At 40.7% G+C, this 27,690-nt stretch overlaps 4 protein-coding genes and 1 pseudogene across 4 annotated transcripts; 3 read left to right on the forward strand and 2 right to left on the reverse strand.

Moving 5' to 3' along the window:
- The first annotated feature begins 6,272 nt into the window (after window positions 1-6,272).
- On the forward strand, window positions 6,273-10,310 carry LOC148792127 (uncharacterized). Its single transcript, XM_088902616.1, has 6 exons — window positions 6,273-6,431; window positions 6,536-6,664; window positions 7,117-7,233; window positions 7,379-7,507; window positions 8,494-8,670; window positions 10,113-10,310. The coding sequence occupies exons 2-5, from the start codon at window positions 6,554-6,556 to the stop codon at window positions 8,659-8,661; spliced, it is 525 nt and encodes a 174-aa protein (XP_088758742.1). The 5' UTR covers window positions 6,273-6,431; window positions 6,536-6,553; the 3' UTR covers window positions 8,662-8,670; window positions 10,113-10,310.
- On the forward strand, window positions 9,972-10,704 carry LOC148792128 (3-ketoacyl-CoA synthase 4 pseudogene; annotated as a pseudogene).
- Window positions 10,540-16,767, forward strand: LOC148792129 (uncharacterized). The gene is made up of 6 exons (XM_088902615.1): window positions 10,540-10,679; window positions 11,646-11,710; window positions 14,623-14,763; window positions 15,914-16,099; window positions 16,319-16,390; window positions 16,511-16,767. Exons 2-6 carry the CDS (start codon window positions 11,708-11,710, stop codon window positions 16,649-16,651), a joined length of 543 nt encoding a protein of 180 aa, XP_088758741.1. The 5' UTR covers window positions 10,540-10,679; window positions 11,646-11,707; the 3' UTR covers window positions 16,652-16,767.
- Window positions 16,768-17,491: 724 nt separating this feature from the next.
- LOC148792130 (acetylajmalan esterase-like) lies at window positions 17,492-19,829 on the reverse strand. Its single transcript, XM_088886659.1, has 5 exons — window positions 19,519-19,829; window positions 18,713-18,925; window positions 18,441-18,589; window positions 18,021-18,294; window positions 17,492-17,903 (listed from the first exon to the last, which is right to left on the reverse strand). The coding sequence occupies exons 1-5, from the start codon at window positions 19,787-19,789 to the stop codon at window positions 17,686-17,688; spliced, it is 1,125 nt and encodes a 374-aa protein (XP_088742785.1). The 5' UTR covers window positions 19,790-19,829; the 3' UTR covers window positions 17,492-17,685.
- A 4,088-nt stretch (window positions 19,830-23,917) lies between these two features.
- Window positions 23,918-26,345, reverse strand: LOC104591187 (acetylajmalan esterase-like). Its single transcript, XM_088886576.1, has 5 exons — window positions 25,961-26,345; window positions 25,140-25,352; window positions 24,869-25,017; window positions 24,456-24,729; window positions 23,918-24,338 (listed from the first exon to the last, which is right to left on the reverse strand). The coding sequence occupies exons 1-5, from the start codon at window positions 26,229-26,231 to the stop codon at window positions 24,121-24,123; spliced, it is 1,125 nt and encodes a 374-aa protein (XP_088742702.1). The 5' UTR covers window positions 26,232-26,345; the 3' UTR covers window positions 23,918-24,120.
- Window positions 26,346-27,690: the final 1,345 nt, after the last annotated feature.

A 27,690-nucleotide genomic window follows, 5' to 3' on the forward strand; every position in this document is an offset into this window, starting at 1 on the left:
AAGTTCTGTATGTTTCGGGCTGTAACTATTGCCAGGGGTTCAGCTTCTATCCACTTTGTGAAGTAATCTACTGCCACCACTAGGAATTTTCTCCCGCCTGTCGCTGGTGGGAATGGCCCCAGGAGGTCGATGCCCCATTGGGCGAAGGGCCATGGGCTGGTGAGGTATTTGAGGTCGGCAGAGGGCTGATGGTGGATGCTGGCATGCTTCTGACACTTGTCGCATTTTTTGACGAGCTCGATTGCCTCTGTCTTCATCGTTGGCCAGTAGTATCCTTGTCGAAGTACCTTTTGGGCGAGGGCTCTGCCCCCCAAGTGTCCGCCACACAAGCCTTCATGGGTGTCGCGGAGTACCAGCTCGGCTTCGGCTGGGCGCAAGCATCGCAGGTAGGGGAGCGTGTAGGATCGTCGGTACAACCGTTCGTCTATCATGACGTATTTGGCTGCCTGGCGCTGCACCCTCTTGGCTGCGTTGCGGTCCGCGGGGAGGGTTCCGTCTAGCAGGAAGCTCGCGAGTGGGTCGATCCAGCTCGGCTCTGCTTCAGTGACGGGAGAGACCTCTTCTGCCCCACCGAGAATGCTGGGCCGAGGTAAGTCCTCTACGTACACGGTTCTCCTAGCGTTGTGGCTCGTGCTAGCTAGTCGGGACAGGGCATCGGCCTCAGCATTCTCTGACCTCGGGATTTGCTTGATGAAGTGTGACTGGAAGTTGAACAGAGCCTCCTTTACTTTTGCCAAATATGCAATCATTGTGAGCTCGTGCGCTTCGTATTCGCCCATAACTTGGTTGACTACGAGCTGGGAATCACTACAGATAACCATGTGCTTTGCTCCAACCTTGTGCGCCAGGTTTAGCCCGGCTATCAGCGCCTCGTACTCCACCTCGTTGTTGGATGCCACGAACTCAAAGCGTAGTGCGTATTCCAGTTTTGTTCCGCTCAGGCCGCGTAGCACTATTCCAGCCCCGCTGCCTTGTTGGTTCGAGGAGCCATCTACGTGAAGGATCCAGGGCTCCTCATCCCAGTTCACGCTTGGTCTAACTAGGAGGGAGGCCACACTGGCTGCTACTTCACGGGGTTCGGACTCGTTTGGCTTGGGAGCTCCGAGTTCGCCCGAACTGGGGATCTCGGGCTTGACCGGCTCAGGGGCTTCAAGGCTAAACGTGCATTCTGCGATAAAATATGCCAAGGCTTCGGCCTTGATGGCAGTTCTTGGCTTGTACTGGAGGTCGTACTCGCTGAGTTCGATGGTCCACTTCGTCAGCCGGCCGGAAACCTCGGGTTTGTGTAAAACTTGTCTCAGAGGTTTGTCGATCAGGACGATGACGGTGTGAGCCTGGAAGTACGGGCGGAGTTTCCGTGCTACTACCACCAGTGCATACGCTGGCTGCAACTTCACGGGGTTCGGACTCGTTTGGTTTGGGAGCTCCGAGTTCGCCCGAACTGGGGATCTCGGGCTCGACCGGCTTCCAGGCTTCGAGGCAAAACGTGCATTCTGCGGTAAAATCTGCCAAGGCTTGGGCCTTGATGGCAGTTCTTGGCTTGTACTGGAGATCGTACTCGCTGAGTTCGATGGCCCACTTCGTCAGTCAGCCAGAAACCTCGGGTTTGAGTAGTACTTGTTTCAGAGGTTTGTCGGTCAGGACGATGACTGTGTGAGCTTGGAAGTATGGGCGGAGTTTCCGTGCTGCTATCACCAGTGCGTACGCTAGCTTTTCTATCTGCGGGTACCTTGTCTCTGCTCCCTACAAGATTTTACTAACATAATATATGGGTCGTTGGACCCGGTCTGTCTCCTTTACTAGTACCGAACTGACCACCTCGTCGCTAGCCGAGAGGTACAGTTCTAAGATTTCACCTTCCTCGGGCCGAGCTAAGGTTGACACACTGGCGAGGTAACCTTTTAGCTCGTCAAACGCGAGCTGGCAGTCTTGGGTCCATTCGAACCCTTTGCCTTTGATTGCTTTGAAGAAGGGTAGGCAGCGATCTGCCGACTTGGACATGAAGCGACTTAGAGCGGCTATGCGGCCGTTTAGCCTCTGAACTTCTTTTACTTTCCGAGGTGGTCTCATATCTAGGATGGCTTTTATCTTGTCTGGGTTGGCCTCAATGCCGCGCCGATTGACAACGTAGCCTAGGAATTTGCCCGAGGTGACGCCAAAGACACATTTGTTGGGGTTCAACTTCATGCTAAACTGACGTAGGATTTGGAATACAGAGTCCAAGTCTTTTATTATTTCTCGTGAAAACCGTGTTTTGACGACCATGTCGTCTACATAGCACTCTATCTTTGTGCCGATCAGGGGCCGAAACAGCCTATTTACAAGTCTTTGGAAGGTCGCCCTAGCATTTTTTAACCCGAAGGGCATGACCTTGTAACAGTATAGACCGAACTCGGTTATGAAGCTGGTTTTTTCCTCGTCGGACTGGTCCATCCGGATTTGGTTGTAGCCTGAGTAGGCATCCAGAAAGCTTAGCAATTCATGTCTCGAGGTCGCGTCCACTAGGCGGTCGATCCTAGGAAGGGGGAAGCAGTCTTTCGGGCAAGCTCGGTTCAGGTTGGTGTAGTCGACGCACATGCACCACTTGCCGTTCGCCTTTTTCACCAGTACAGGGTTGGCCATCCAGCTCGGGTAATGGACTTCCCTTATGAAGTCTGCCGCGAGGAGCTTCTCGACTTCCTCGTCGACCGCTTTCCAGCGCTCTGGGCTAAGTTCCGTTTCTTTTGTCTAATGGGTCTGACTAAAGGGTCAATGTTAAGTTTGTGAGTTATAAGACTAGGGTCAATACCGGGCATATCGGCCGCGGACCATGCAAAAATATCTAAATTTTGGAGTAAAAAACTTACCAGTTCGGTCCGTAGGGGTTCTTTGATGGAAGCACCGATCTGGAGTGCGCGAGCTGGGTCCGTAGGCGAGGTTGGGATCGCGACTGTTTCTTCTGTGGGCGAGGCTCGTTCTTCGCCTTGTTCCGCGGGCCGCTCCAGATCGAGGTCGCTGGCCGCCTTGGTCTTTCCCTTTAGGGCGGCAGCGTAGCACTTGCGGGACTCGAGCTGGTCGCCCCGCACCACCCCCACACCGAAGTCCGTAGGGAACTTCATGGCCAAATGGTAGGTGGAGACCACCGCCCGCAGAATATGCGTGATTGGCCGCCCTATTATGGCATTGTATGGGGAGTGGGTCGCGACCACCAGGAAATCGTGGTTGAGTCTAACCGCACAAGGCCACGTGCCGACTTCCACAGGCACCGTTATTTTTCCAAGGGGCCTGACTTCCTCTCCGCTGAAGCCTACCAGGGGAGTGCTTGCGGGCCTTAGTTCGCTCCTCGGCAGCTGTAGCCGATCAAACGCCGATTTGAAGAGGATGTCCGCCGAGCTGCCCGAATCTACAAGTACGCGCCTAACCTTGAAGTCGTTGATCCTTAGTTTAATGACAAGCGCGTCATCGTGAGGGTAGCGAACTCCTCGCGCGTCGTCTTCTGTGAAGAGGATTGGCTCCTCGGTCTTTGGCCTTTTTGGAGGGTTCCATTCCTCGAGGACCGCTTCACGAACTGAAGTCCGGGCTGCCGCCGATGTACACCCCGCTACCACCGAACCTCCCACAATTACATGGATGGTTCCCCGAATTGGCCTCTCTGCCGGAGGCTGTCGCTGCATCGGTTCGACAGGCCTGCTGCTAGTTTCAGGGGCGTCCTTTTCGTGCTCGCCTGACCGATCCGCTTTATTGCTATTATTGTTGTGTTGTACAAAGTTTCTTAAGTATCCGCGACGGATGAGCCCCTCTATTTCGTCTCGGAGGTTATTGCACTGCTCGGTACTGTGACCATGGTCCCTATGGAAACTACAATATAAATTCTTGTTTCTTTCGTTCGGATTTCCCTTTAGGCGAGGTGGCCATTTCACGTATGGGGCGTCCTTAATCGTCATTAGGATCTCGGTCCGCCTTGTGTTCAGTGGCGTGTAATCCATCCGAACTGGCAGGGGAGCTCGGAACGACTGGTTCGGTTTTGGGTCCCGGGCCGGGTTTTTTCGGTCGGCTGAGTTAGAGGGCTCGCCATCCCTCTTTCTTTTCTCATTTCCGCCCTCGGTTCTTTGGTTGATTTCCTCCTCAGTCCTCATGAACTTGTCCGCGAGCTTGAGGAACTCGGCCACGGTCGCGGGCTGGTTAGCTACCATGTGCCATTTGAATTCCTTATGCGTCACTCCTCTTTTTGCTGCGGTGAGCTGCACCGCGGGGTCTAACCGCGGTATCTGTAAGCATGCTTCATTGAATCGTTTGATGTAGCCCCGTATGGGTTCTCCTTCCCTTTGGACTACCCCGAAGATGCTTTCCTCTGCTCTGGGGCACCGTTTGCTGGTGACAAAGTGTGCAGTGAAGACCTGCACGAACTGAGCCCAACACTTTATCGACCCGGGGGCCAGGTTCCTGTACCAAGTGCGGGCTACCCCCTTGAGGGTGGTGGTGAAAGCCACGCACATGCATGATTCGCTGGCTCTGGCGAGGTGCATTTGGGACTGGAAGGCGTCAACGTGGTCGTTGGGGTTGAAGGACCCGTCATACTTGTCTAGAGGCGGGAGCTTGAAATCTCTGGGCAGGGGGACTGCCAAGAGTTCTGACGCGAGGGGGGAAGGAACTGAGAGAATCGGGGCAACTCCTACCTCGTCCGAGCTCGTCTCGCCTTTGCCTCTGAGCTCTGACAAGTCACGGGTGGTGGTTCGTCGACCTCGACGGTGCCTTCGCTACTGAGTGGGCCTTGTACTGGCGCTGCTGGCCTCCGTGTTGCCGAGCTCGATGGGCCCGGAGTGCTGGTAGTCCGCTGCTGCCAGTGCGCCGAATCGGTTTTCAGCGAGTGGGAACTCCGGTTTGGAGCCCCGAGGTGCCGATCTCGCGGGCGAGGTTCCCGACCCGCCTACGAGCTGCGAGGCGGGGATGACTTTCCTCTCTCTCCAGCCTGGGGACGAGGCCTGGCTGTTTGGGTGGATCTGGGGCTTGGAGGCCTTTCCTTGGTGGAGGCATCCATCCTGCGGAGAGGCCTTGACCGGCTTCAGAGCAGGGTGGCGAGGTGGAAGTAATGGTTGGTTCGGTGGCAGTTGGGGGAACTGCTGTTGATAGTGATACTGAGAGAGGTTGTGCAACACTTGGTGCTGGTGAAGCTGGTGTTGTTGGAATTGTTGCATCTGGGCTTGCATTAAATAATTTTAAAATGGTAAAATTATCCTTTATGATATTTTTCTGATCATTTTACCCATTTCATCTAAGTGTTAGAAGAAGGAAAGGGGAAGAAGGGTTATGAAACTGGACACCGATCAACTGTGAATCTCCCGCTCCCCTATTCAACCTCCCCCATTCAACAATCAATTGTAATAGGACGATCACCTATCCGGTTTCATAACCCTTCTTCCCCTTTCATTCTTTTGACTCTCAGGCAAAAATGGGTAAAATGGTCAAAAATATCATAAAGGGTAATTTTGCCATTTTAAAATTACTTAATGCATACCTGATGTCGCATGACGATCAACTAATGATAGGAACCTATTAGACACAATTTGAAGTTCAAAGTATTGCAGAGACACGCTTTAAAGTTCAAAGGCTGACTTAACACAACCCCCAAAGTTCATGGTACTGTTCAAGAATTTTCCCAACATTCATGTTTCCGTTAATACCCCATGTAGGATGTAGGATGAAAAATGCTTAAAGGGTAAAATTATCGTCATGGGTCAAGTATTTTGTTGAAGGCGAAGTATCAAACTAACAGACTTCCTGGCCGAGTTGTTGGGCTCGTATATCCAACCCAATTATCATCATGGGTCGGGCTTCAAGGTATAGGACAGGGAAAATTCCCGATTAGTACCTTGTACTTTGGGTCTAGTGTCACTTTGGTCCTTGAATTTTAAAATGCGATAATTCAATACTCGAACTTTCAAAACATGATAATCTAGTACCTGCCATTAACTATCTATTAATCCGTCGTTAAGTGATATTTTAAAAAGACACAAATGCCCTTCAAGTGTCATCTAAATTTTATGTATGAATTATGTAAACGTTAACAAAAAAAATTAATAGTCCCAAATCCTTGCTTTTTCTATTCAAGAAAGTTGGGATCACCATACATAACCCCTACTTTCTGGAATGGAAGAAAAGATAGTTGATAAACAAAATTTGATGACACTTGAAAGGCATTTGTGTCTTTTTAAAATATCACTTAATGACTTCTTAACAACCAGTTAATGACAGGTATTGGATCATTACGTTTTGAAAGTTGATAGTGAATTATCGCATTTTAAAAGTTCGGGAACAAAGTGGCACTAGAATACAGGTACTGATCGGGAATTTTCCATATAGGATAAGATCATAAGACTGCAAAAATGCTTAGAGAGTAATGATCACGTAATGAGCTACGAATCTTCTGTTCCAGTTATTCTCACTCCCACAAGGTAGTTGCTCCGCCTTTCTTGTTTCTTCTGCTACTCGTCTCTGATGTAGTGGCAGGTCTTTGAGGAGTTTATGACGTGATGTTTATGGTGGAGTCCAATTGCAGAGACCGTATACGAGCGTGATGATCATCCCAACTGGTGTAGGTGCCTCCATTGGAGGATTTGCAGGCGATGCTCTGCCGGTTGCTCGAACCCTCTCCACCGTCGTTGATTGCCTCATTTCTCACCCTAACGTATCTACTTACTCTCTCCTTGTCTCATTTAATCTTGCGTCGACCATTGCTAAGCTCAGGGCGGGAGGACGAGAGAAATTCGTCATCCCTCTGTCTTTGTAACCCTTATCCAACGTTATGTGAGTTTTCCTGCATTCCCAAAACTTCGAGCTGATTCTTGGTTATGTTTGTCCTAAAATGATGAAGTAAGGGTATTCTGGACATTTTGTTCAAACGGTAGGGTGACTTGTGAGCTCTGATATGCACCATGTGAAAACACTGGTCCACTTGCTCCAGTGTACTACTGTGTACCGCGTGGCACATCGGCTCAAAATGCAAACCCCACTCCATGCTAAGGGAAGCCTTAAACCTTGAGCCTTCCCTGTGTAAAATTGAAGTCGAAGTTTGATACTTCGATTTATAATTGAAGCCTTTTACTGTGTAGTTTGGTTTACAAGTTGACACATGGGCAGGTGCTCAATGCAGCTATGCTCTACTGGCCCATGTCCAATGTTCTTTACGTCGAAGGTTATGCTCTTGATCGGTTTGCAGAAGGGTCATGGGCGCTACAGCCTGTTCACCAAAACAAAGTCTCTCTCTCTCTCTCTGTTTTTGTCTTCGTAAGGCACGTAGTATTTGATTAAAGATTAGGGGTTTAGGAAAATGGGATGTGCCCAATTCACTCCCCTTAGTAAAAGAAATTTGATTTTTTATGTTGGTCTCGACTTGAGACAGGTAGGGCTGGTTCTTGATGCTGGAATTGAAGAAGAGCTTCGAATTCGGCACTTACAAGTGGCGGATGCAGCAAAGGCTTCCCTTGGATTGCCTGTTTTGGAGTATATAGTCACGGATACCCCTTTGCAGGTATATTGTCACTTGGGTACATATTTTGTTTTATTTGCATGTCAGGTGATCAAATGGCTCATTTCAGTATTGAGGTGCCAGTTCCATGTAATAATAAAATTGCTTATGGAGGGAGCTGCTAAGATTCAATGGTTCTAGTATCAATTTGCTAAATCTTTATTAACATCACCTGTATCAACTTTCACTAGTATGCTGGACAACCAACTATTTTAGTATTTTCACTTAATTCTATTACATTTCTCTATCTTTCTCTCACGGGTTATTCATCTTAATCAGAGTCATAATTTGTTGAGTTACATACTCTATTGTTTAAGATTCAGCTTGACTTCTTTATATGGTATGAAGAACTGATAGAATTTTATCCACCGTGCCTTCTTATAAGAAACTCTATATTTTTATCACTACACCTCATGGAAGCCAACAGGTGGCAATTGCCACTCTCCGCAGTTGTAGAAAGAGTAAATGCTTCCCCTAATGCCCCTAGACTTTTTCTTTGAGATTTTCACTTATTTTCGTCAAATTGAACTGAATCTTCATATACTACTCAATGATGAACTGAAATATCTGTTGTCTGAGGTTCTCTGTTGGACTCCATCCTTTACTTCATAACCATTTTGTAAGAGTTTTTCACTAGCCTTGTTCTCTGGGATGTCAGGTGCGCTTCCCTCATCCCCTCCTCTTAATACAACTCTTCTTCAATGTCAATAAATAAAAGAAACCTATTTCCTGTTTGTAATTGGAAACATCCTATTGTAATCCTTATTAATAAACTGACTTTCAATGCCACAAATCAACGATACCAAGTACCTGTACAAAGGTGCCATATTATGTTGGATATATCAAATTCTAGTGAAAATTTTGTATCCAATACCAATATTCAAAAATACATCAAAGAGTTTTATATGCACCTTGGAGGATTGGACAATGGAAAATTGGGCTAGATATACTTATTTGTGATTGTGAAATAAGTTTAACAATTTTCACAGGTTGAGAAGTGGGTTGATCCGAAGTGTGGACAATCAACAGGAAGGATTAAGCATCCTGATTCACTATTGAGAGCTGTAGACACTTTAGTTAACCATGCAGAACTCAATGCCATTGCAGTTGTGGGACGCTTTCCAGATGATGACATTGAAGAGGTGGAAGACTACTGACAGGGGAAGGTATATTCAGCGATACATTTATTTTCATAGGTTCCCTTTCTATAGCCATTGGTTATGAAATGCCTATATAATATATTAAAGTAGTGACTGCAGAGTTGAAGACATGTATAATGTCAAAGATTATATTTTTGAAACATCTAGTGCTTGTGGATTTGGACATGTGGACTTGTGGAGACTGGAACATCAAAATTTATTTTCTGAAAACGTCTGTTACCTTTTATCTTGTTATATATGGAAGCTCTCAATGTGACCATACTTTCTCAATAACCAAAATTTTTACTCTACGTGACCATACTATGGAATCTATACTTGCTTAATCAAGAAAATATTTAGATGCCTTGGATTGCATCTGAAGACAGTCGTATCTCTATTTCATTTGGCAAGTTGGTGTTTTGGATTGCATCTGTAAAAGGTCTCCAAACCAGGGTGTTTGGAGCCCATCTGAGTTCTAGAAGCCTTGTAGAGTTGTAATGTTTATTGGGCTTTGGGCCTAGTGTTTGGCTCTTGTGTGGGGTCTCTCTGTATTCTTCATTTCTGTTATTAATGAAGTTACCTTACCTCTTTTCGGAAAAAAAAAAAATAGATGCATGCATACCCTGGAACGATGTAGATATCATCGTCGGAGGAAGGTTCAACATTTTGGCAAGCATGATAAGCAAATCATATGGTTGCTGAAGGTATAAGCATAACAATGATAAGCAAAGAAATGATTATGGTTAAATTTTCCTAAAAAAAGAAATTAGAATGTTATTGAAGTTCACATATTTGTCTTCAGCAATGATTAGAAGGTTGGGTGTTGTTAATGATTACCTATTTGTCTTTAACGCTACGTCAACAAGACAAGTGTGAGTCTACAAATACTGCTTTCAAATCAGAGAAGCAGATCCCATTTTGTATCAACTCTTTTCATGCAGCATGCCAATTAGTGGATCCTATCCTAGTCTTGATGTGTACCAGTAAGTGGTTTGCAGTAGGTGAACACTTGGCTAGCTCATAGAATGGTATGGATTTGTTACATTAGGCCCCACTAGTATATCTGAAAGATTTGGAACGTTTACCAGTTGCCTAGTTCCTTATATCTGCTCATTTAACTTGGGTTTGTCTTAGAGGATAAGGGACATATCCAATGATGGTTCTGGCTATTTGAAATCTTGGGAGGGTTAGACTGGGAACTGACCCAACCTCTGGCACTTTTTTTTTTCTTTTTTCTTTTTGTTTTTTTTTTCACAAAGTTGCCACTGTCATAATTAAATCTGCATTCTCATTCTTGTCAGCCTGATATATTACCATTGCACAATGCAATGGCCACTGCTTGTTTAGAGCATGAGGATATCCAAGGTTATAAGATTTACTTAGGGTCTGTTTGATGCTGAGAAAGTAATGAGAAAAGGGAATATTCCTGAATTATTCTTCCTTTCTTGTGTTTGTTTACTGGTAAACAGTGTTTTGGGATGAGAAACAAGAGGGACGCGGGATCCCAAAATTAAGTGAGCGGGGTCGCACCAAAATAGTGCGACCCCAGTGAGAAAAGAAAAAGCTAAGAAAATTTCTCGGGCAATTGCTGGAGGAGCTCTGAAGACCAACATTACCACCCTCGGTCCTCTTGTCCTCCCAATTAATGAGCAGCTTCTCTTCTTTGCAACTCTAGTGGCGAAGAAGCTGTTCAATGCAAAGGTGAAGCCATACATTCCGGACTTCAAGCTGGCTTTCGATCATTTCTGCATACATGCCGGAGGAAGGGCTGTGATTGATGAACTGGAGAAGAACCTACAGCTGATGCCGGTACATGTTGAGGCTTCTCGGATGTCCCTCCACCGTTTCGGCAATACATCGTCAAGCTCCATTTGGTATGAGTTGGCCTACACAGAGGCCAAGGGGAGGATGCTCAAGGGCCACCGTGTGTGGCAGATTGCATTCGGAAGTGGTTTCAAGTGTAACAGTGCTGTCTGGGAAGCTCTTCGGCATGTAAAGCCTTCTCCCAAGGGTCCCTGGGAAGATTGCATTGATAGGTACCCTGTGCAAACAGTTTCTTAATCTCACCCACATTTCGATTAGACATCTTCTTCATTCAGACAGTAGTTAGATATACCCTAACTAGCTCTGTCTATTTTACTTTACCATTTGATTCTGGTCCTTTAATCCATATTGATGTTTTTCTTTTTTTTTTTATTTTCATTTTTCTTTTGTTAATGTGTGCTTCCAGTACTTTGCAATCATGTACTATTACTCTTTGGGAATTTATAAGCTGCACCCTTCTGTTGTAATTGAAGAATGAATCCTTAATGGCTTCCTTATTCTGAAACCCCCTGGCCCTATTGGATATGCTTGTTTCTTTGTCTTTAAATATTTATGGCTCTTCTTCACTAATGGCAAAAGTTATTCAGAAACTATGTAGAGGTATTTACATATGGAGATTGGAGAAATCTTTGGTTTTCCAGGGAATATTAACTAAGCTATTTGATTATAAATTGATAATGATAAGATTGTGATTGTCAGTAAGGCTTCCACTGGTATAAGGCATCTCAATTCTTCCCTATGCTTGCCTCTCTTCACAGATGATGGGGTATAGCTTGCTTTCAATGTGATAGGATGGCATTTATTAAGTGAATTATAAGTTGATGGACTCGAAACCTGTGGATATAGAGCCCAACTTAAGTTATTTTGTTCACTACAATGAGTTGTGATCATTTCAATGTGTCATCTTCCTACTACTGGTTTTGGTTTCCTACTTGCCATAACTAAGTCTGAAATTCTCTACATTACACAGTAAATAATCATTTCTTATTTAATTGTCTTGTCATTCGCATCCTGTTGTTTTTCATGACAGTGCTAATAGCGAGCTAGATTTTATTCTCTTCATCCTATATGTGAGTAATGTAACTGAAAAACAGAAAGTGTGACATTCCAATTTGTATGAGGAGTTCTTGCACCTAGTTGATATTTTCCTTTTCATATGCTCCTTTCCTCTTCTGCAGGCAGCTATGCTCATTTGCAGTCACTTGTGTCCCAGATTCAGTTACCTACCAAAATTATAGTTATGGTAATGATATTATTTGGCAATTTGGGCAACTCTTTTTAATTATGGCATGCAAAGACACAATTAATATATAGTGTTATTATTTTTGTCCTTCTATTGTCTTTGTCCATAATTAATTTCTTTTTATTTTCGGGGGTGGGGGCGGGGGCGGGGGCGGGGGCGGGGGCGGGGGTGGGGGTGGGGGGCAGGGTGGTTTCTCACATCACTGACCTAATAATATTAGAAATCCCAGATACAGTTATTTGATAGAAGATTATTTTGATTTTACTTGCCCCCATATGAATCTCAATTCTTATTGTACTTTCTTTAAGATTGATCAACTCTTACAATATTCTCTAAAGATTAAAATTATAGCAATTGGAGGCAACTTGTAGCAATAGTATATGTTAAATATTAAAACTACTCCCTATGGTCAGAACATGCTTTTACAATATTCTCTAAAGATGCACTAGCAATAACATGGGGTAGTGTGATCCCAATCTACACTTTGATTGCTTCATATTCTCAGTGTACCTACTAGCTGGTCTTCTACTCTGGCTGGTTAAATTTCCTTACCCATATAATGGAACTTAAGAGTTATCCTTGAATTGAAAGTTGAAACAGGAGACATAACAAAGGAGCGGAGTATTCCTGGAAGCTTTTGTTGTGGCTTCATTTACATCTCTGAATGTGGGAAATAATAAGATTAACAAGCTCATCACCAATCCACATGCATATTCACAAAAATGGACCCAACACATGCTGAACTCAGATTCACAAACAAATTCTTGTCAACATTGAGCTTAAATATCCATTAGCATCCTAGAGGGGAGTTCATCTCTATAAGACTATTACAGTATTTTCTCTGTTTCCTACGGTGGTTCCAACTTATGCAAATATCTCCCTGTTCACCAAAGCAAAGCTCCTTTGGACCCAAGCCAAAGATATTGATGCTTATCTACTTCAATGGAGTGAAAAATTGAAACATATCTTCTTTCTCATATAAGAAAAATGAATATTTCTTTTCTGAACTCAGACTGCATTGTGAGCACCACCAAAAATAATTTGGAGAGGCCCATAAACTATTATGAGAAACTCCTTACAAGAGGAAGAAACCAGCTCTTTTCAATTGCCACTTTCCATAGGTCTTCTGGAGGCTGCTGTTTTTAGGCAGAGAAGCCAAAGGGAAGTAACAATGTCAGATTGAACATAGATTTATTTACTACTAGGAATTGTGGACAGGCTTGCTTCCTGCATTGGCACTTTCTGATCACATTTTAAAAAGTATAATTGCACAAATGTGGTCTCAGTTATCCTCACTTCCAGATTGCAAACTTATTTATTATTAAAAATTGTGGATAGACTTATTTCCTACATTGGCACTTTCTGATCACATTTTAAAAAGTACAATCGCACAAATGTAGTCTCAGTTATCCTCATGGAAAGGATGAATTTTTCTGAGGCAGCTTCATCATTTCATCATATTGAACTTGCTCATGTATGAATCTATGCTTTGAATGGCCTCAATGGTTGCAAAGTCAATTAGAAAATTGCAACTTTTAGCATAGAAAAGGAAGAATGAAGATAATAGAAAATTAATTCATTTAAAGAAACATGACAGTGGGAGCAACTAAAAATAGACTTTTGGATCCCAAGATAAATAACTAACTTTGTTCAACAAACGGGTTATGGAACATATAAAATCATCATAACAACAAATATATTCTCCCATTTTCTCATCTTGTCCCCTTATTCCACGGAGGTAATTGATTCTTCTTGCACTGGATACTCTCTCAAAGAGCACATATCTTCATTAAGAACTGCAGATAATGATTTATGGAAAAGATAAAGGAAAAAATAACCTGCAGGGAGTTGCTGATGGTTGAATGTAGAGATTTGGTTATGCACATGTAAATTCTGTTGAAACATTTGAGAGCAAGCAACTTGTCATCCCAACATTTAGGGGGTGCAAGTTGTCATAAAAGTAAATTACATGCATTTTTACAGTTTAGCATGATTTTTCTCCTATAAATTTTCTTGCAAAACAAACACTAGAAAGTGGATTTTCTCACAAAAATTTTCTCAGCAAACAAACACATTATAACTAACTGAGAAAATAAATTTTCCTCTTCTCATCCCAACATTTCTCATCCCATCCTTTCTCAGTCCAATTTTCTCAGCAATCAAACAGACCCTTAGGGTTATAGTTGGTTTCTTATTTTTCTATAATATAGTTATTAACACTTTGGCTTTAGGAAAAATAGATTTTTTGATCTTTATGGCTCTGTTTTAAGTTCAGTAAACATGTGTAATAATTATTCTTTTGGACAACCCATGCTGGCTAGTGGCACTCTAGCTGTTGTAGACTGTAGAGGTTCTTGTTGCAAGACTCCATTATCTTTTTCAATCTTATATTATTTCTCTATATTTGTTGTTCCTTTTATTTTTGTACTCTTAATCTTATATCAAGATTACCTTATTCTAAACCCATAGTTTGTATTTGTCTTGGTTAGATTATCTTTCTTGCATAACTATTCTACATCAACTTCCCCTTTTCCCCTGACACTAGTTATTAAATGGAAATCCCAGTTTAGGTGGGCATTGGAATCCCACTATGAACCTGAGAAGTCAAGCTAGGCCAGTCAAGATCAAGCAGAAGAAAAGCCAAATCGAATCCCTCATTCACCCAACTCAGATTCTTCACTAAAAACCTAGCATCTAATTTCAATGATGGAACAACACCAAGCATCTTATAATTTTGGTGGATGCTAGTGTCATGGGTCCCTTGAATCATAAAGGACAAGACACAAAATCCACCACCCCTGCGTCTATACAAAAAACACCTGCTTATGTTTTGTACTCATTTGAGGTTTGTGATAGAAGAAACCCATGATGCTAGAATTGCTCAATGAGTTCTTGTTTTTAATATATTGCAGGGAATTGATTTGCTCGCAGGAGTGGAGGCAGTTATAAGCCATCTAGTGGTGAAGGAGTTCCAGATCCCTTGTGCACATGCTCCTGCATTATTGCCACTTCCTATAAGCTTATCTTTATGCCCAAGGTCAGCTGCTGAGGAGGTCAGTTAAATCTTTTGTCTGGTTAGTAGAGATAATTATTGATCCTTCCATATGTTAATTTGTAGCTGAAAAATGTAAATTCATAAATAAAAAATATTATTTAGAACATTCATTGTTATCCATTTATGGACATTTTTCTTCCTTTAGCATCTTGCTACAACTAGTGTCTTAGTTGGAAATACCCTTATATTTTTCAATGGAAATGCCTTCAAATTATAGTCTCAAAAACAGGACAGTTTAGTTTCTAGGGTTTCTTTTTGGAGTGTAATGATACAATCCCATGATTTAATTCCTTGAGCAGTCAGAAGTGACACAGTATCATGTGACTTTTAGATAACTTCTGAGCCTAAAATCGTCACATGTCATTATATATATCTTAAAAGCAGTTAATTTAAGTTGGAGAGCTCCATATGGGACTGGAAGTTAATTGGATATAGTAATTTTCCCTTTTTGGCAACCAGGCCTTGTGGGATGCATAATCTTTAGGGTGTCAGTAAAACTAGTTTAAGGTGTTTTCTGGTCTCTAGGCGACTAGGCATTGAGTCAATGGCTTCAATGAAGAAAATTCTCTAAATATTAAATAATTGGAGGTTTTTCATACTCTCTCTCTCTCTCTCTCTCTCTCTCTCTCTTTCTCTTTTCTTATGGTGTGATTTGGAGGGGTCGGACACTTTAGTTGGGGCATACTCACATGTCTGAGTTCGGACATCTGCTGGGACCCTGGGAGAACTGCAAATACAATAGAAATATATTTCTAGACATCCTAAATAATTTGATATCTTGGACAGTGACACACTTTAAAGCTACACAAGCACATGTTAATGAAAAAGCAGACCAACAAGGATGGTTTTAGGCATTTTTTTTTCATAGAGAACGATATTCCTTAAATGGATTTCTCTTGTTTACTTCATAATAAAAAACTTTCTTATCAGTCAAAAAGACATACACGGTAGCACATAGAACACAAATGAAAAATAAAAAAAGAAAATAGAAAGGTAAACATCACAACCATTAATCAAGGTATTTCTCAATGGATTATAAAAACAAAAAATGGAGATTCTAAATCTCTCTCTCTCTCTCTCTCTCTGTGACACCAAAACTATGATTTATTTTCTGTGCTCATGCATCTATTTAATTTCTTGCGAAACAGATAGGATATACCTTCTTGCCATGTGTTCTTGCTGGATTAAGTAAAGCACCCCAATATGTACTAAGGAACTCTGACATTTCAGAGAAAGGTTGTCTATTTTCAAGTGATGTTGATAGTGTAATTCTTCCTGTTGATGCTTGTGGTGGGGATGGTGCTCTGGCTTTTACAAGAAGATCAACAAATAAGGTAAAGTACATGAAGTCATATCATTTTTCCTCTTTCTGTGGTTTGTGAAATGTCCGACTGAACTGAGTAATGGGAGGCAAATCTAAATCTTTTCTTTCTTCCTAGAAAAGGAAAATGTTTTCGTTCATTTGGTCCAAGTTTTGTATTTTTCCTACTGTGAAAATCTGCATTGCATCTGTGACCTGATTACATGAAAGAGTTAAACCAATTATGTTGCAGCCTCTGAAAATTGCCGTTGAGGAGAACCAGACGGTTCTGGATGATACACCTGATAAACTTGGTATAAAAGTGGTATGTATAACATCCTTTGCTTGCATTTCCATTTTGATAAACTACTTTTTTCCCTTATATTTGGCCATCTAAGCATTTGGGTATATCCGTATGTGAAAGAATGGTGAATGCCATCTGCAGGTCAAAGTTTCAAACTATTGGGAAGCCATAGGTGTCATTGCAGCTCACAAGGCTGGGGTAGACCCAAAGTCTCTCCGCATAAATGGAATAAAGCAAATTAGCTCTTCTGTTGTACATTCTTATAATGGCTATTTAGCTTGAAGTGCGGCATGCGTTTCTTGATCCATTCTGTTTTTTGAGCATGCCAGTTTTCTGTGTACTACACAATTTTATTTTGTAGCCATTGCTTACAGTCAGAAGGAAGCACTTTTTTTCAACAGTAAGCCATTGCTGCTGTATAGTTTCCTATCAAAGTATCAATACAAATTTAATTCTTAGAGAAGCTCATGTTTTCTGGAATGAGCAGGTGGTTCAAGCAATCTGTCAAAACTAACTTAAAAGACCGACCAAATAAAGGGCTCTGTCAGCGCTGAAACTTGCTGCTAAAACTTGAAAGATTCTTAGGTAGTAGAGATCTCTTATCTTTATGTTACAAGACTGGAAAAATTCCCTTAAGGTGGTGGAAACAACCAATCAAATCTCCAGTGCTAGATTTTTCAAAGTTTGAGTTGGCTAACGATTAATATCTCCGTTAAAATGTTTGGATTTGGATTTGCCACCGAAAGGGTGATTTCTTGACACAGAAATGTGTGGTCTCTGATCTAATGTCACAACTCTCAATTACCCAGTGCAAGTCCATGAGCCATGAGTTTAGCATATATTGCACCAGTGCTTTTAAAATCTAGCAGGACTGGAGCCAATGGTTTAAAACTGGTTCAGTGGTTTGATGGAGCTGGCCATTCAGCCATTGGTTAAACTGACAAACCAATTGAATTGCACCAAGAAACAGGAACGGTTTCAAGATTGACTTTTAAGACCTTGTTTAACGCTTCTCATCACTCTTTACACTGCTTTGTATTACAATGTAAAAAGACGAAACCATACCAATACAAGGAATAATGACTACTAATTGAAATCCAATATAATTCAAAGTTTTAACTTTGATGTCAAATACAGATGAAGTTCACTGGTCCACAATCGACATAAAAGTTTAATGGCTGCCTTACAAGATTTAAAAAAGAGAGAAAAAAAAAGAAAAAAAAACAAGAAGGATAAAACACTAGACCCAAACCGAGGAACCATACAATTGAAATAGTAATCTCTTTCTGCTTAGTGACTATTGCACCAAAGCAGATTCAAATAACACATTGGATTTCTTGCATTATGTTGTGCATGAGGAAATCTGCCATGTACCTGTAAGCTTTCTCTGTCAAATGGATACCATCCCAACTCACGCGTGTTTCTGGGTCAGGACAAACTGGAACCCCAGGAGCTCCACACATCTTAGTCAGATCAAAGTTGTAATCACCTCCAGTTCCACAACAGGCTTTCTGTAGAGATTTCTCTTCAAATCCTGTACTCCAAGATAAAAATATATGGAATGAGGAGAAAGGGATTGATAATTGGTTTATAATTTTCCTATCAAGCTACAAAATGATTGTTTGGACATAGAAGATGAAACCAAACTTACCAAGAGAAGGAGCATGGCTAAGTACCCACTGAAGGGCTGTGTAGTAGTCAGCATATACAATAGTGACATCAGGGTACTCCTTCCTCAGCTGTTTCAAGGCTCTTTGGAGGTTATCATTGTGAAACATTGCCAAGTTATTCAAGCCTTTCAGGCACTTGAGTTCATCATAAGCCGCTGGGTCATCGCTTCTAAAAGCTGTGAGATAAATTGGCATGCATCCTATTGGGAAATTCCCTGGAACAATCACTGTCCGTGCACCATGATCTATCACTTTCTGCACATGCACAACATGAGAGGATGAAGCTTGAGCAATGAAATTTCAACTATAAGTAAAAACTGATCTGTCAAGATTACAAATTAAAGAACCTTTACTCGGAAAATATAAAATGGTAATGTTGAGGAGGTTGACTAGAGACTTACTCTAACAGCATCCTTGATTTTCTGGACGATATAAGGCACGTAACTCTGAATCTCTCCTATGGTTTTTCCTTGAAAAAACGCATAGTTATAGTCATTCCCTCCAATTTCTCCCACTAGAAATAAGGCCCTTCCAAGCTTGTGGGCACACTCTAAACAGAGATGAAAGAAAAAAGGGCACTTCAATAACTGAAACTGAAGAGTAATCTTGTTAATTAGAAATGTAACTGTGGTGTAATTGAGCAAATTTAAATCAAGTGTTCAGTGTGACATACCTGTATTGGTGTAACAGATGGATTTTAGATGGTCTTCGAACCAACCAAGTTGGACTGAGAGAGAACTGTTGGTGACTGGAGGTATAATTTTGTTTTTTGCAAGGAAAGATGTGTCAAGTGCTGTAGACCCAGCCACTGCAAAGTTCACTCCATGACTGAAGTCCGCATCCCTTGCCAAGTAAGGGTTAAGAAAAGGGAGGTGGAGGGCCGAAGCTGCAATACATACAAAGAAGAAATAGATATAGAATTAGAATTTTAATGGAATGCTGATGATTATCATGACCAATGGACACTCTTTTATTTTCATCAAGAGAGAGAGAGAGAGAGAGATTATTGTAAAGAACAATGAACAATCTAATAAAAAAACTGACATGGAGATCAAAAACAGAAAAGGACCGTCCAGAAGTCCGGACCACATACAATCTGAATCGGGTCTGATCCAATTGACCCAGCTTACACCTTTACCAATCCTGTTCTAAAGAAAACTTATACAACCTGGGACCAGATTATTACATCCTTCGGTGAAGCAAAACAGAAACTAGGAAGGAAATAAATAATAAAAAGAGCCCAATAAACAAATATCAAAGAAATCGTAATAATAAAGAATTAAAATTCTACATCGGTTATATCCAAAAGAAGCTAATGAAAGGAGAGAACCAACTACTTGTGATCGATTACCAAGAAAGATGCGAATGAAGAACTAATTCAAAAGAAAATATAAGACGGTAGCCAACTACTTCTGATCGATGCTGCACTAATCATTGAGAAGGCATAAAAAGAGAATTTTAGATATAAAGAATAATTACCGAAGAAGTCAACCATAAGAAGGCCATTAGAGCAACGACCAGTAGGCTTTTTGAAGAAAGTTTCACCGTAAGGAAGGTGAGCGAATGCAGAAGAAGTCCCGATTGGAGATTCACGGATCAGATTACCAGTATCTGATATAGAGTCTCCCAGTTGATATATGGCATCAAAGGAGCAAACCTTTGGGTGAGCAGAAACAGCAAGTGGAAGAAGGAAACAACTAATAATAAATATCAGAGACAGAGACAGCATCGACTTATTGTTGATGGCCATTGTGGGAAGAAGAAGATGAAGAAGAAAAGAACTTAATAAACAGAACTGCACAAGTATTGATGATCGTAAGCGAGAGTAATGGTACGTAAGTAGAGGCTCTATTAATTTATAGATGAAGAGAAAAAACAACCAAGTGTTACGTTATTTCTAGTTGTAGTTGTAGTAGGAAACTGAGTTTGTTATGGGTCAAAACAAGAATGGATTCCAAATTTCAAATCCTACTAGTACTAGTAGTTGTGTTACGACAAGAATCAAAAAGATGGATTGGGTTGGGTCATTCGATCGAAAACTTCGGCCTTCACTTCACTTTTTAAGTAAGTAGGTGGCTTATAACCGTTAGGAATCAGGAGTGGAGGAGAGTTTTGTTTTTGTTCAAAAACGCGGCTAGGCCTCCCAATCAAAATAGAATTCTTTACCAAAAAAAAAGTTTTAAATAAAATTTATTTGAATATTGTACATAAGCGGTGGTGTGTCTCAACCATTCTGGCTCGATCTTCTTCAATCATGCATGCTGATTTGTGAAATTAGAAATCAAAATCAACCTTTGTTTTCTAACTTAAATAAAAATCAAGCCAAGAGAGGCGTTTATGATAACGTGGGCCCCAAACAAAACACGAAACACGAAACACGAAACACTAATGCACTTAACAAACTGGAATCTTATGACTAAAGCAAAGGAAGAGGGTGGGCTTGGCCTTAAAAATATCTTACAACAAAATAGAGCTTTACTTATGAGGTTATGTTGCAGATTCTTAAAGACTAATGCTTTATGGGCCCAAATCTTACGAGCTAAATACCTCAGCTCTGGTGGTACTTTATGTTGCAGGTTCTTTCTGGACTGGAAAATACAAGAAAAATGCTTCATTGGTATATGGCGCAGCATGGTGAAATGTCGACATGATTTGCGTATGGGCCCTTTGGGGTAATAGGCAATGTATGGAACATTGATACAAGTCTGATCCATGGATACCAGATTTTTCAAATTCAGTCATGGATGCAATCCAGGTTCATAGTACCCAATGTACCAAGGTAGCCCACCTAATAGATACACACGCACACTCAAATTCCACTGTAGCCAAAGGTGTGGAGTCCAATACACTACAAATAACCAGACAACACCAAGGCTTCAAAAAATATCTGATCTCTCCAATAAAACTCAAAAATAAAGCCACTTGATCTAAACAAAACAAAAATCAACAGGATGTAGTTATGTTTCTAGCAGTAAAGCAGGAGGTAACATGGACATTAGTTTTTACAATAATTTGCACCTAACCGATACATCATCCAAGATAACTGGCTCCAACAATTTTTTATAATCAGATGATTTTTCAGTATGAATTACTTGCTGAATCAACATGCTGCCAAGCCAGTGATGCCTTGCCCTGTTACCCAACGCTTTCCATGAGAATCGACTAGAAGTGCAGTAATCGATTACCAACACTAAATATAGTTTCTAACAAGTTCAATACTGGTGGATGGATCAAAGTGTTATCTTCCACTTGATAATCACAACCACTCTGCACCGCAAATATGTATCCACTGAAATGAATTGCAGCATAAACAAACTCCACTTAGAATTTCAATCACAACTTACAAAAAATAAATCATCAAATGGTGCCAGTGCCACTACCCACTAGCCAACCATCCAAATTGGATGTCAGGGATACTTGAGAGAATTCTTCTGTGGCTTTAAGACAAGTGATTGAAGAATTCAACCACAGAAAATAATCACAAGGTACACAAACAGATTAATTATCTGAAGTGGAGACCGGAAAATGCACTTCCTCAGTTCCTCTACAAAGTTTCTTGTTGTTAGCTCTTGTCTAAGCTGTGAAGCATCCGCTAGCAAAAGATTTCACAACACCTAAGCAACAAGTGCAAAATATGCAATCTGCCACTTGCTATAAAAGCTGTATGGGATCATACCTTGTTTGATAAAATCTCTACTACAATCCCAATTTATATTAGGAAAAGGCTACTTGATGCAGTATCTTTCATCAAACTCAGAGCTAGGTAAAACTCAAGGGATAGAACTCACAATCTGAACTGAAATTTGAAACTTGAAACTGCAGATTTTCCAATATTGTGATGCAACAATACTAAATAAATTATTTAGTCCTGGCCCTGCGTTTGAAGGAGATGTCTGTGTGTGTGTTGGGATCCACTGCAGTAGTTGTCCTGCACTTCTATTCAATTATCCTGATCTTGACTGAAAGAAAAGTGCAAGATAAAGGCAGCAAGAAAAAAAAAAAAGGTACAGCAAATCTGAAGTATAATGTAGAATAGTGAAATCCACCCACCAGTCTCTTAAACTGAGCTCAGATCTGCTACCCACAAAGACACTACCCACAAGCTACTCACAAGACACCAGAGCTGCACATTGGGAACATCTTCTGTACTTGTATGTTGTCATTCATGGGGAGATGCTTCCAATGTGCAGATCTAGCATATTGTGGCTAGGGTGTGGGTAGCATCTTGGGGACAGCATATCTGGTCCATCTGGACTCTCTTGAACCATGTTCTCTCTAATACTTCAGTTATCATCTAGTTCTTAGAAAATAAAATTTTAGTTAGACAAATCAGCAATACTCCAGTTATCAAATACTTCCTCTAGTTAACTAATAGATTGGTTTTAGTGTCTACTGACAATGCTTAGTATAAGATGATGCATCATGAGGGCTTTATGCCTGTACCAAGAATGAAGAGAAGGTTGAATCAAGTTCCTGATCTGGAACCTCCTCATCACCCCACCTGAGTAGCTAAGCAAAAATGAGCCATTTTCATCACTTATCACTCCACCTAGCCAATGCAAGACAGATTTGGTACTTTGTTACCTTTATGCAATCAATGATACCATTAGATTTCATTAAAATATGAATGACACTAGTTTTCAGTCTATAGGTATCAATTTAACATGAGTACTGGGTAAAGGAATACAGAGATCCCAATGTCAGTTCGTTTCTCCACACCCATATCTTTGAATGATCACCAACAACTTAGGTATGTTGATTGATGAAATTAAGCAAGAAAGACCATTTAATCTTAGTGTGGTTTGTAACATTCTTCATCATCACTAATAGAAAAACAGCATTTGAGACAAACCACTTCATATACAAGAATGGACATGAAATGCGAATTTATCCCCTTCTGCCTTGTTGGGTGCTATATAGTAGGTACTATTTAAATCCTTTTATCAGCTTATATTTTACAGAGTTATGATTTATGGAGTGAGCAATCCAACCGTTGCAGGTTTTAGTGGATGCTGTTGACTAATAGAAAACCATTACAGGTTTGTGTGGGGAAAGTAGATATGTTTGCTTTGTGTGTTGTGTTTGTCAAATGTAAAGTAAAATTAAAAATGTAATGTCAGTTGTAAATCAGTATATTCTTTAGAAAAAAAATTTAAGTATGGAGAGATCTCCACATACAATTCGCCTATGCATGTCCCTCTATGAAGTAATCTATTTGTCAAATAATTGTTTCAGGCTTTGTTCCTGCGCCATGTACACTGTACTTGTATGGAGAGATGTCCACATACAATTGCATAGGCGAAATGGAAGTTTATGTTTTCTGCAATGAGTGGTCATTGATACCCCACTTAAAACATTGCTTTTAAGCACCTCTTCCAAAAATGCTACCACTCACAATAACCAGGTGGTTCAAGCAATCTGTGCAAACTATCATAAAGATCAACCAAATAAAGGGCTCTATCCGGGCTGAAGCTTGCTACTAAAACTTGAAATATTCCTAGGTAGTAAAGATCTCTTATCTTTATGTTACAAAACTGGAAAAATTCCCTTAAGGTGGTGGAAACAACCAATCAAATCTCCATTAGCACTAGATTTTCGATGTTGGAGTAAGCTAACGATTAATAACTCTTTTAAAATGTTTGAATTTGGATTTGCCACTGAAAGGGTGATTTCTTGACATCCAAAGTTGTGGTCTCTGATTTAATGTCACAACTCACAATTACCATGCGCAAGTCTGTGAGCCAAGAGTTTAGCATATATTATCACCAGTGCTTTTAAAAACCAGCAGGACTGGGACCAACAGTTTAAAACAGGTTCAGTGGTTAAACTAACAAACCAATTGAATTGCACTCAGAAACAGGAATGGTTTCAGGACTGACTTAAGAACTTGTTTAATGCTTCTCATCACTCTTTACACAAATTTCATAAAAGTTTAATGGTTACCTTACAAGATTAAGAAGAGAGAGAGAAAAAAGAAAGAAAACAAGAAGGGTAAAACACTAGACCCAAAATGAGGTTCCAAACAATTGAATTAGTAATCTCTTTCTAATCAAGCTTTGTGACTATTGCACCAAAACTGATTCAAATAACACACTGGATTTCTGGCATTATGCTGTGCATAAGGAAATCTGCCATATGCTTGTAAGCTTTCTCTGTCAAATGGATGCCATCCCAACTCACGTGTGTTTCTGGGTCAGGACAAACTGGAACCCCAGGAGCTCCACACATCTTAGTCAGATCAAAGTTGTAGTCACCTCCAGTTCCACAGCAGGCTTTCTGTAGAGATTTCTCTTCAAATCCTGTACTCCAAGATAAAGATATACGGAATGAGGAAAAAGGGATTGATAATTGATTTTTAATTTTCCTATCAAGCTACAAAATGATTATTTGGCCACAGAAGATGAAAGCAAACTTACCAAGAGAAGGAGCATGGCTTAGTACCCACTGAAGGGCAGTGTAGTAGTCAGCATATACAATAGTGACATCAGGGTACTCCTTCCTCAGCTGTTTCAGTGCTCTTTGGAGGTTATCATTGTGAAACATTGCCAAGTTATTCAAGCCTTTCAGGCACTTGAGTTCATCATAAGCTGCTGGGTCATCACTTCTAAAAGCTGTGAGATAGATTGGCATGCATCCTATTGGGAAATTGCCTGGAACGATCACTGTTCGTGCACCAAGATCTATCACTTTCTGCAAACAACATGAGACGATAAAGCTTGAGCAATAATATTTCAACTAAGTAAAAACTAATCAATCAAGATTACAAATTAAAGAACCTTTGCTTGGAAATATAAAATGGTAATGTTGAGGAGGTAGACAAGAGACTTACTCTAGCAGCATCCTTGATTTTCTGGAGGATATAAGGCACAAAACTCTGAATCTCTCCTATGGTTTTTCCTTGAAAGAATGCATAGTTATAGTCATTCCCTCCAATCTCTCCCACTAGAAATAAGGCCTTTTCGAGCTTGTGGGCACACTCTAAACAAAGATCAAAGAAAATAGGCAATTCAACAACTGAAACTAAAGAGTAATCTTCTTAATTAGAACTGTAACTGTGGTATAATTGAGCAAATTTAAATCAAGCGTTCAATGTGACATACCTGTATTGGTGTAGCAGATGGATTTTAGATGGTCTTTGAACCAACCAAGTTGGACTGAGAGAGAACTGTTGGTGACTGGAGGTACAATTTTGTTTTTTGCAAGGAAGGATGTGTCAAGTGCTGTAGACCCAGCCACTGCAAAGTTCACACCATGACTGAAGTCGGCATCCCTTGCCAAGTAAGGGTTAAGAAAAGGGAGATGGAGGGCCGAAGCTGCAGTACATACAAAGAAGAAATAGATATAGAATCAGAATTTTAATGGATTGCTGATGATTGTCATGAGCAATGGTAACTCTTTCTTTTTGACAGAGAGAGAGAGAGATTATTGTAAAGAACAATTTATGAACAATATAATAAAAAAACTGACGTGGTGATTAAAAACAGAAAAGGACCAGTCCAGTTGTCTGGACCACATATATACAATCTAAATCGGGTCTGACTCTGACCCAATTGACCCAGCTTACACCCTTACCAATCCTGTTCTAAAGGAAACTTACACAAGCTGGGTCGAGATTATTATATATCCTCTCGTGATTCGTGAAGCAAAACAGAAACTAGGAACGAGATAAATAATAAAAAGAGCCCAATAAAGAAATATCAAAGAAATCATAATAATAAAGAATTAAAAATCTTCTCGGTTATATCCAAAAGAAGCTAGTGAAAGGAGGGAACCAACTACTTGTGATCGATTACCAAGAAAGATGCGAATGAAGAACTAATTCAAAAGAAAATATAAGATGGTAGCCAACTACTTCTGATCGATGCTGCACTAATCATTGAGAAGGCATAAAAAGAGAATTTTAGATATAAAGAATAATTACCGAAGAAGTCAACCATAAGAAGGCCATTAGAGCAACGACCAGTAGGCTTTTTGAAGAAAGTTTCACCGTAAGGAAGCCTAGCGAATGCAGAAGAAGTCCCGATTGGAGATTCACGGATCAGATTACCAGTATCTGATATAGAGTCTCCCAGTTGATATATGGCATCAAAAGAGCAAACCTTTGGGTGAGCAGAAACAGCAAGTGGAAGAAGGAAACAACTAATAATAAATATCAGAGACAGAGACAGCATCGACTTATTGTTGATGGCCATTGTGGGAAGAAGAAGAAGATGAAGAAGAAAAGAACTTAATAAACAGAACTGCACAAGTATTGATGATCGTAAGCGAGAGTAATGGTACGTAAGTAGAGGCTCTATTAATTTATAGATGAAGAGAAAAAACAACCTAGTGTTGCGTTATTTCTAGTTGTAGTTGTAGTAGGAAACTGAGTTTGTTATGAGTCAAAACAAGAATGGATTCCAAATTTCCAATCCTACTAGTACTAGTAGTTGTGTTACGACAAGAATCAAAAAGATGGATTGGGTTGGGTCATTCGATCGAAAACGCCGGTCTTCACTTCACTTTTTAAGTAAGTAGGTGGCTTATAACCGTTAGGACTCAGGAGTGGAGGAGAGTTTTGTTTTTGTTCAAAAACGCGGCTAGGCCTCCCAATCAAAATAGAATTCTTTAGCAAAAAAAAGTTATATAATAGAAAAAGTTTTAAATAAAATTTATTTGAAAATTATACGTAAGCGGTTGTGTGTATGTTGATTTGTGAAATTACAAAGTTGTTAGTTAGAAATCAAAATCAACCTTTGTTTTCTAACTTAAATAAAAATCAAGCCCGGAGAGGCTTTTATGTTAACGTGGGTCCCAAACCAAACCCGAAACACGAAACACGGAACACTAACAATTACAAGATGGAATTCAGAATGAGGGGCAATCTCTACTACAATCCCAATTTATATTAGGAAAAGGCTACTGGATGCAGTATCTTCCATCAAACTCAGAGCTAGGTAAAACTCAAGGGATAGAACTCACAATCTGAACTGAAATTTGAAACTTGAAACTGCAGATTTTCCAATATTGTGATGCAACGATACTAAATAAATTATTTAGTCCTGGCCCTGCGTTTGAAGGAGACGTCTGTGTGTGTGTGTTGGGATCCACTGCAGTAGTTGTCCTGCACTTCTATTCAATTACCCTGATCTTGACTGAAAGAAAAGTGCAAGATAAAGGCAGCAAGAAAAAAAAAAGGTACAGCAAATCTGAAGTATAATGTAGAATAGTGAAATCCACCCACCAGTCTACCCACAAAGACACTACCCACAAGCTACTCACAAGACACTAGAGCTGCAATTGGGAACATCTTCTGTACTTGTATGTTGTCATTCATGGGGAGTTGCTTCCAATGTGCAGATCTAGCATATTGTGGGTAGGGTGTGGGTAGCATCTTGGGGACAGCATATCTGGTCGATCTGGACTCTCTTGAACCATGTTCTCTCTAATACTTCATCTAGTTCTTAGAAAATAAAATTTTAGTTAGACAAATCAGCAATACTCCAGTTATCAAATACAAATACTTCCTCTAGTTAACTAATAGATTGGTTTTAGTGTCTACTGACAATGCTTAGTATAAGATGATGCATCATGAGGGCTTTATGCCTGTACCAAGAAGAGAAGGTTGAATCAAGTTCCTGATCTGGAACCTCCTCATCACCCCACCTGAGT

Source organism: Nelumbo nucifera, chromosome 4, assembly GCF_055504915.1.
Source record: "Nelumbo nucifera cultivar China Antique chromosome 4, China Antique-T2T, whole genome shotgun sequence".
Classification (NCBI taxonomy): domain Eukaryota; kingdom Viridiplantae; phylum Streptophyta; class Magnoliopsida; order Proteales; family Nelumbonaceae; genus Nelumbo; species Nelumbo nucifera.

Coding starts and splice junctions, on each gene's coding strand:
- LOC148792127 (XM_088902616.1), top strand. CDS start 6,554: ATGATCATCCCAACTGGTGTAGGTGCCTCCATTGGAGGATTTGCAGGC. Junction 6,665..7,116: donor GCCTCATTTCTCACCCTAAC/GTATCTACTTAC, acceptor ACACATGGGCAG/GTGCTCAATGCAGCTATGCT. Junction 7,508..8,493: donor TCACGGATACCCCTTTGCAG/GTATATTGTCAC, acceptor CAATTTTCACAG/GTTGAGAAGTGGGTTGATCC.
- LOC148792129 (XM_088902615.1), top strand. Junction 14,764..15,913: donor CAAGGTCAGCTGCTGAGGAG/GTCAGTTAAATC, acceptor CTTGCGAAACAG/ATAGGATATACCTTCTTGCC. Junction 16,100..16,318: donor CAAGAAGATCAACAAATAAG/GTAAAGTACATG, acceptor ATTATGTTGCAG/CCTCTGAAAATTGCCGTTGA.
- LOC148792130 (XM_088886659.1), bottom strand. CDS start 19,789: ATGGCCATCAACAATAAGTCGATGCTGTCTCTGTCTCTGATATTTATT. Junction 18,926..19,518: donor TCTTATGGTTGACTTCTTCG/GTAATTATTCTT, acceptor TATGTATTGCAG/CTTCGGCCCTCCACCTCCCT. Junction 18,295..18,440: donor AAATCAAGGATGCTGTTAGA/GTAAGTCTCTAG, acceptor GTGCATGTGCAG/AAAGTGATAGATCATGGTGC.
- LOC104591187 (XM_088886576.1), bottom strand. CDS start 26,231: ATGGCCATCAACAATAAGTCGATGCTGTCTCTGTCTCTGATATTTATT. Junction 25,353..25,960: donor TCTTATGGTTGACTTCTTCG/GTAATTATTCTT, acceptor TATGTACTGCAG/CTTCGGCCCTCCATCTCCCT. Junction 25,018..25,139: donor CATCTGCTACACCAATACAG/GTATGTCACATT, acceptor ATCTTTGTTTAG/AGTGTGCCCACAAGCTCGAA.